The sequence below is a fragment of the Hippocampus guttulatus genome, chromosome 21 (genome assembly GCF_054856545.1).
Source record: "Hippocampus guttulatus isolate MCC_2025c chromosome 21, RoL_Hgut_1.0, whole genome shotgun sequence".
Lineage (NCBI taxonomy): Eukaryota > Metazoa > Chordata > Actinopteri > Syngnathiformes > Syngnathidae > Hippocampus > Hippocampus guttulatus.
Genome location: NC_141281.1, coordinates 4,999,799 through 5,008,511, shown reverse-complemented (window position 1 = coordinate 5,008,511; position 8,713 = coordinate 4,999,799). Strand labels below are relative to the sequence as shown.

General features: G+C 44.5%; 1 protein-coding gene across 1 annotated transcript; it reads left to right on the top strand.

The window, feature by feature from the left end:
• Positions 1–666: 666 nt before the first annotated feature.
• Positions 667–8,284, top strand: waca (WW domain containing adaptor with coiled-coil a). Its single transcript, XM_086102224.1, has 13 exons — positions 667–894; positions 1,079–1,109; positions 1,792–1,984; positions 2,368–2,459; positions 3,498–3,613; positions 3,715–3,833; positions 4,010–4,261; positions 4,561–4,683; positions 4,862–5,010; positions 5,169–5,293; positions 5,878–6,076; positions 6,566–6,693; positions 6,783–8,284. The coding sequence occupies exons 1-13, from the start codon at positions 854–856 to the stop codon at positions 6,850–6,852; spliced, it is 1,638 nt and encodes a 545-aa protein (XP_085958350.1). The 5' UTR covers positions 667–853; the 3' UTR covers positions 6,853–8,284.
• Positions 8,285–8,713: the final 429 nt, after the last annotated feature.

Genomic DNA, 8,713 nt, shown 5'->3' with positions numbered 1-8,713 from the left:
TGTAAATGAGCTGAGATGCTTTCCCCTCAAGGCCATGTCAAGAAAGGACGCCTGAGAGGCGAAATAAATGCATTAGAAGTCTCCTATTTTTTCAGAAAATCAATATCGCTCTTTGGCTTTTTGTATCATAGATGAATCTGTTTTCGCTGTTTTGGTAGAATAAGAATGACAGTGCAATCCAACGCGCTCTTGCGGCAATGTCCAACATTGGCCACTAGACAGCAGTGTACAACAAGTAACTGCACTCCAGCGGCAGGTGTAGCTATATTTCATGCTTATTATCAATACAAAACGCTTATTACGAGTGTATTCTCGACTTGGTTACCCAAACTATCAAATGAACAGTTTTTACAAGTGTTTGACTCCAATGTGGGAGTCGTGTAGCGTTCGAGTGAGGGATGAGAGACGCTTCCTAGTAGGGTTGCCAGAAATAGAAAATTGTATCCTCATTGCTCCATATAAATGCTACTCCGTTCGAGACATTTAATGGATGAAATGTATAATCAATCTGGAAATACTCTGTCTTCAACTTTAAACACGTTGATAAATGTTTGTTCTGAGCGTCATTTACTTTTTACTTAATTACCCTGGGATTCGTCAATTCTTTTTGTATCTGGCAACCCGGCTAGCACCGCACTGCTACGTTTTGTCGTGTGATCCGGAGAACCACGACCGCTGTGCGGGAAATGGACTGAGTGAGGGAGGGCGCTCTTTCCACCACTGCTGCCTATAGCATCGAAATACCTACCAGCTAGGCTCAAATTGCCGATTTCAGGTGGCAGAATTCACAAGAAAAATATAGTGCCGTCATTAGTCTTTCACATCCCACTCTCGACACACTAACACGGCATTGATGGTAATGTATGCGAGGAAACAACCGAGACTCGGCGATGGGTAAACATCTTTTGACGTTACTTCTTCACATTTTCCTTTCGCCTATAGCTACGCTTGACAATCCGCCATTTTTTTTTACTGAAACCAAAATAAGTGTCTGGAAAGTTGCGCGTTCACTTCGATCCATTTCTTAACATTGACTTTTCAAGCCTTCTATTCACATGCTCTTTCTTTATGATTGCAGGTGCGACCGAAGAGATTCTCAGCCCTATCAGGTACTTGGAAGCTAAACGTAGTGTGCTAGCAGCAAATCAGATTAAAATGGAAACTCAGGGTCAGGCTTCTGGTGAGCTCAACAGGCCGCAGTCAGTGCGGAAAAGTGAAAAGTAGATATTTGTTTCAAATTGCGGAGCCCGCGGAGACCGTCGACAGATACGCATAGTGTAATAACGAGTGTATAAACTGGAGCCTGCTACAGAGTGACGGTCCAGGCGAGTTTTACAGCAGTTAAAGCTCTTCGCTCTTTACGGTTAGCTCGCCTGCTAGCCAGTCTGATTAAGGCCTGCCCGTAATTTTTAATCTAGCAAGCGATTTGAAACGTTTCAACATTCCGATCATGGACGGATACACGTTAGTACGCTAGTTGTTACAGTCAAACGTCTGGAATGCAGCGGTGATTTTAATCAACACCATACGTCACACTACATCGCCATACAAATAGTTTATCTTCTCACGTTGTAATGATCTATACATTAAGCAATGGCATATTTAATCTAAAGTTTTGCAGAATGAGACAGGCAGTGTGACTTATTTTTAAGATATCCACTTGATCCTGAGGGTTTCCAGTGAGTTGGCCACTAGACCGGATGATGAGGAGCCCTCCTGACAATGTGTGATGCGCGTGAGGAATAATGCATTCGGTGCCTTTTTTTTTTTAATTGATTTATTTTATTCCAGACTCTCAAATACTCATCCAAGAGCCATCCAGCAGGAGATCACCGACATGAAAAGATGCGAGACCACTCCGATGTCACCCCTCCCTGCAAAATGCTCCGGAGGTCTGACAGCCCAGAAAACAAACACAGTGACACCACAGGGAACAGCAGAGCAAAGGCTGTCCATGCACACAGGGCCAGGGATCGTGATGGAGGTGAGAAAAAAAAAAACGTTTAGAATTTAAACATCTAGCCAAACGCAATTAGTCTGTGTTTGTATTCGTCATCTAGGACTTTGGATACATCTCCTGTTTTTCTTGAAATTGGCTCTTTTCATTACCAACGTTTCTCTTAACGCCGGGTTTTGAATAAGTCATGACCGGGACTGGGTGACATTTTCTCTTCTTGCATTTTGTGTCACTTTAGAATTACTTTTTGACAAACGCTGTTTTGAGCCGAGAGTGTTTCGAGGAAGTTAGTGTTCTCGATCACGATATCAGGGTCATTTTTAATTGTGTTGAGCATTATCGGTCTGTCGACAAAAAGCAGCCTTGGAGCAATGTAGATGTTTGTGTTAAAACAACTTCATGTGTTGCAGGGACCAGTAATTCGCCACATGAAAATTCTCACAACCACAGTGCCCTTCAGAGCTCCAACTCACATTCAAATCCCTGCAAACCTTCAGACACAGTAAGTTGCTTCGAAGACAACTGATAGTTTCTTGATCCTTACTGTTGAGTGTGTATGTACCATTGTCACCCTGTTGTTTTCACTTAGTGGTGAATAGCTATCACTGACCTGCTAAAGGCCCAGGCACTCTATCAAGAAATATCCACCTTGTTAGACAAGTGAGTAATTGGACCCCTGAATCCTTGGCAGGACTCGCGCGAGCTTTATTCCACATTTTTTCTCATTCCAAAGAAGACCAGAGACTTCTGTCTGGTACTCCTCCTGCGGGGCTCGAACGTCTTTTGAACGTTACGCCCTTTCGCATGCTGAACACACATGTTGCGGGGGTACTGCGGGTTTTTCCTTGTTGACCGACTAGTCGAGTAGGCTGCGCAGTTCTGAACTCGAGTTATTCGCCGAGTTATGGCCACCATGTTCAGTCGAGGGACAAAGGATTTGTGTTTCAGTTGGAAGTGCTGCTTAATGTTCCCGCTTTCGAAGGAATCCACAATCTCGCTTTGAGAAGCGGTGGGTTTTAGCCAGCTTCCAGAAGCATCCAAAAGCTTTTGTGCATCCACCCATTCCAGACTGGGGGAGAAGAAAACACTGCTTGATGGCGTACACTGGAGGCACCAGTATCTAGAGATGCCCAGTGATGAGGTTAATATGATGAAATTGTTAAACCATTCAACAAAAGAATATTGAATAAAAATCTCAGAATGTGATGAAAAAAGGAGTGGTGTTCAGAGTCTCTGTGGTGGTGTGTGTTTGTTTGGTTGGCTGACACACAAATGTTCCTGAGTGGCGATGACAGGGGGTGGCGGCTCTGAGTATTGATTTGGGAGGGGGGGAAAACAGAGTGTAGAATGAACTGGATTAGCCGATACTTAAATTAAAAAAGCATCTACGAACGCAACCCTGTTTTGATTGTATTACAAGTGAGATGGCAACCTCTTGCATCAGACCCTTTATGAGCGTTAATTGCACTCACATCTGTTGTCAGACCGATTCTGTTCCGTAATTCCACTCTCCCCCCCCCCCCCCCCCCCCCCCACTCAGACTCACGAACCAGGTGATGACTGGTCAGAGCACATCAGCTCATCTGGGAAGAAATACTATTACAACTGCCGAACAGAGGTGTCCCAGTGGGAGAAACCCAAAGAATGGCTGGAGAGGTAGCAGTCATCCATTCACCAAAGCATTTGATCATGTGCGGTCAACTATTCTTAACGGTTGGATCCATAACGCTAGGCGTGTATGCACTCACATTTGACAGAGAACAGCGACAAAAGGAGGCAACAAAACAGACTGCAGTTGTCAACAGTTTCCCCAAGGACAGGGACTACAGAAGGGAAGCAATGCAGACATCAGTGCCCCCCGGGTTTCCGGCAACAAGTAAGAAGGACAATGACTATTTTGGTTTTCAAATGTTGTTTTACCATAAATTTAAAGTAAGGCTTGACATTGTGAATTCAAAGTTGACGGTGCAGAGCGGATAGTCAAGCAAGACATCAACTTAACCAATAGACACCCAACAGTGACGACGGCGACCTCCTTTCTGTTTACTTCAGAGTCAGCACAGGTGGAGAAAGCCACAACGGCTCATGCCACCCAGTCATCATCTTCTGGCCCGGGGAGCTTGAACCCCTCATCAGGCACCCCGGGATCGTCGTCATCCTCCACCGTCCCCGTCTCACCGGTCCTGCAGACCCCCGCCCCTCCACTTCTCCAAGACCCCACTTTGTTACGCCAGCTTCTCCCTGCACTTCAGACTGCCCTGCAGCTCAATAATGCCAGTATGGACATGGCAAAAATCAACGAAGGTGCGTGCGCTCTGTGTATGCAGTACTTTCATTGACTTGCGGCAACAACGCAAAACCAAATCAGCTCATAGCAATATATTTAATGTCCCTGTGCTTAACTCCTATTTTAGCAGAACTTAGTATTAGACTACAAAGGACTTGGGGACAAATTGGTGTTGTGTTGTCATTGTAAGAGCACAACTCTCGTAAACAGATGACATCTTGTACATGTTTTGTGTGTGTGTGTACAAAATATTGCATGTCAAGCACATTTTCTGTGCCTGGAGCTGGCTTGTTTGAGCTTGTTTTCCCTTGTTTAGTTCTGACAGCTGCGGTCACACAAGCTTCGTTACAGTCGATGCTTCATAAGATCCTTACTGCTGGGCCATCAGCTTTCAATATTACGACTATTCTCTCTCAAGCGGCTCAACTCTCCAGCCAAGGTAAGAGAAACCTCTGGAAAGCTGTACAAATAATGTCGATCATATTCGTAGCATTCGGTACAGCCTGCTGCTGCCACAAGGACCCATATAACATTTTCTGCTGCTTAATAACGTTTGTATATCGTACTTGATATTACAATGCTTCATATTGCCTTTTTGTCTGTTCTGTCTTGAGCAGCTCAGCAGTCAAACCAGTCACCGATGTCGTTAACATCAGATGCATCATCACCCAGATCCTATGTTTCTCCTCGGATCAGCACGCCACAAGCCACTGCTGGTCCCCTCAAACCGCTACTCAGCACCCAGCCGGGCATCTCGCTGTCAAAGGTAGCGAAATAAGATATTGAGCCTTAAATTTTCAAATCCGGGGCGAATGCACTCTTTTGTAAAGATAAATCAGTCTATCACAGACAGCTTTTCATAGAGCCTTATTTCTGAGTGGCTACTGTGTTGAACATGGCTTGTAACCGGGGATCGTTTTCTAGGCAAGTACACCAACGGTCAAGCAGTCATCTCATCCCCAGCAGACGTCTCAGCAGCCCCTCCCCAGTGAGAAGCAGCACACTCACGAAGCTACCACAGCATCACCACGCACCCTCCAGCGCCAAGGGTAAAAAGCACCTCCACAGCAGCACTTAGAGAACCCGTGCAGAATAATTGTGGCCATGTTCTTGAGCTGCCTGTGATATAAGAGGCACACGTGCTAAAAGTCTATAACAGACATGACACATTTTTAATGTCACAGTCCTGGCCATTCTGAAACTGCGTGCGGAAGACCTTGGTTTTCAGACAAACAAAAAAAAAAAAAAAAAAAAAAAACAGAATGTTGTTGGTTTACCAAATGCTGTATTGACTGTTGTAGGACAATGCAGGGTTGTGTCGCCACCTCTTGGTCATTTGAGGAAATTCGGTTGAGCCTATATTTCGTTATTTTAAAGGCACAGTTTCTGAACATGAGGTCAAAGTTTTAAAATCAAGCTGTGAAGGGATTCTGACTCATACATGTTGAAGTGAAAATGTATATATATTTTTTCCTATATTTCCTCCCAAAAACACATTTCACGTGTGTCTCTTAAAATCTTGAGAAAAGCTGGCAGATAAGTTGACATACAGGGCAAAGCATCCTAAACTGCACCTACTATGAGGCAGATATAAACTCACACACTTTTGATGTGCTTCTGTTGTCAACCACAGCAGCCAGAGGAGTCCCTCCCCAGGTCTCAACCATGTCGCAACTGGCGGTGGCAGCAATGCCCCTACATCTGCCTCTGCTACGCCAACCTCCTCGACATCCCGGCCCTCCTGCTCCTTCACACCCTCCCTTGCTGCTCACTTCAATGAGAATCTTATAAAGCATGTCCAAGGTTGGCCTGCTGAACATGCAGAGAAACAGGTTTGTCCCAGTTGACCAAATATAATAATTAAATTTGATGTCAGAATGTCACTGTTCTGGTGCACGGAAAAAGATAAACGTGAATGTGCTGTAGCCATGTCCCACTCAACTGACAATCAGATATTGCAAATATTTCTTGAGGCCTTTTCTGTTTCTCTCGGCGCACGGATGCGACACGGCATGGTGTTCCATCCTCGCACCTTTGCAGCACAATAGAAACCCAATGGGTTTGTTGATGGCACGCTACGCGTTAAGTGCACTGTGAAAAGGCCTTTATGCCGACACATTTTGACATGTCTGTGCCATGAAAATATAACCGCAATTCCAGCTATTTCTTTTCCGCACGGTTGTTGGTGATACGCTTAAGAACACACCCAGGTTGGGTGTGTTTGTGCAAGAGAAAGTTCTCTGTGCTCTCAACACTGGCCCGATCTCCAAATTATGGTCATTTGTGTAGTTTATGCATTTGTCACACCAATTGTGTTACAGGCATCACGATTACGCGAAGAGACTCACACAATGGGCAGCATTTGCATGTCTGAGAACTGCACTGAGCTCAAAAACCTGCGCTCCTTGGTCCGAGTCAGCGAAATACAAGCCACATTACGCGAACAAAGGTATGAGTGCTTTAGCACACAAGCAAGTGCGTCTGTTATAGTCCAAATAGATCCACAACGTTTCTCTTGTTGATTTCTTTCTCCCGCAGGATACTGTTTCTAAGACAGCAAATCAAAGAACTTGAAAAGTTGAAGAACCAGAATTCTTTCATGGTCTGAGAACTTTTTGTCTCAAGTCGAAGCGGGCGTTCGAGGAGGGTTGGGGGGGTGGGGGGGTACAGGTGGAGGGCGACCCATTGCACATAGCTGAAAGCCAGAGGCCGAGCGCTTGTTCAGTTTTTCTCGAGCCCCATCTTCACACATGCACACAGGAGCTTTTGTCGGTTTAGCTTTGGACCGTTTGGGCGGCAAAGAGCCAAGAAAGAAGGAAAGGAAGAGCTGTTTGGAGAGGAGGGTTGATTTACAATTCCGCTTTGTTCAAAAAGAAAAAAAGAGCGAAAAAAAATAAATGTAGATTTCTTGTAGATGTTATCTATGTTGTAAATATGTTTTGTAGAATGAAGCCATCGAAAGCCATGTCTATCAAAGCTTTTGACATCCAAATTAATCAGCACCTCGGCGGCTACACCCTTTAGCTAGCCTTTTCCTTCATGTGAACTCGTCTGCAGCTTTCTGTTGTCAATTCATAGATGACAGGAGAATCTTTTGGGTCAATGACTTACACAGAAGTCGAGCGATACAGAATCACACTGGTCTCATTTTTTTCATTTCCTCTTCAAACCTCGATGAACTCCTGACTCTTCCCTCCTTAGCCCTCTCTCGGGGTAAAGTGCACTCGGGCATGGTGAAGCATCCCCTTCTAGCAAGGTCCAGCACAACTGCTCCTAACGGTTGGGTGGTGTATTTGCAGCTTCTGTTGGCCCTGCATCTCCCAGTCTTGATAAACTAGTGCCTGGTGGTGTGGTTGCGTGTGACTCCAAAAGATACAAATAATAGATGGGAAGTTGCTTTGAATCATTCCCACGCCCCTTGTCTGGCTTCAGCCTGGTCCTGCCACAAGTTCCATGTTTTTTTTTTCTTCCCCTTTTGCGATGCAGGTTCATTCCATTGTACAGTCAACAAAGTGGACAACATTCAAAGGGTTTATTTATAAAGAGTTGTAGAGATTTACACTTTGATTTGCACTCTGTAGGAAGGGACAAAAAGCAAACAGGCAGGTTTGGGCAGAGGTGTGTGTGGTGACAAGGTGAAAATGTGAATTGTATGTATGACAGTTAACATGTTAAACTAAAGAGAGCCCTGATTATTTTATTGGAGTGTTGGGTTTTGGTTTGATATGATGCTAGTGCCTTGTTGAAAATCTCATTCGCCTACACATCCCTCTCCTGTTCGCTTTTTTTTTTACCTTCTGTTTGACAAAATAAAATCAAAAAAATTAATAATAATAAAATAAGATGTTCAAAAAAGCATGTCCCATCTTTGTTATTGTTTGCCCTCCATTGTTGAATCACAGGGTCCCCAAGCTGCAAAGTCCTGTCATCTTAAAAGCCTCTCTCACTCAACTTCACTACACATTCAGTAAAGGTGACCACATCCTTCGTTTGTATATTGAAGTATATGACAGATGTAATAAAATGTCTCTGAAGGGTCATGTCGTCTCGCCTTCTTGATGAGCTGCATTTTCAAATAAGACAGCTAAGGAATATTCAGTCCATTATCACTAGCAGCATGGAGACAGTCTGCCTGTCTCTTGTTCCATCCTTGATATGGCTCCCATCAAAGTGAGGAGTGGAAGTTAAGGAGGTGTTTGAGGAAATGTGTCTGTTTCGGTGTCTCCATCTGAAGGCCACATTTTCAAAGTGGAGCTATCAGAATAATGTATTGTGATGCAGGGGCTGTTTTAGAGACTTGTTTTAAGTTTGCTCACAATCTTAGGTTGACGTTACCTGCAGACCCCTCCCCACCCCACCCATCGCTGTCAACAGACACCAATCAGCAGGGGTGGCTTTTGTTGAACAAAGCCCTCACTGTCTAGACTGGTTCACACATACCTGTAGTATGTTGCCTAATGTGTGAAACT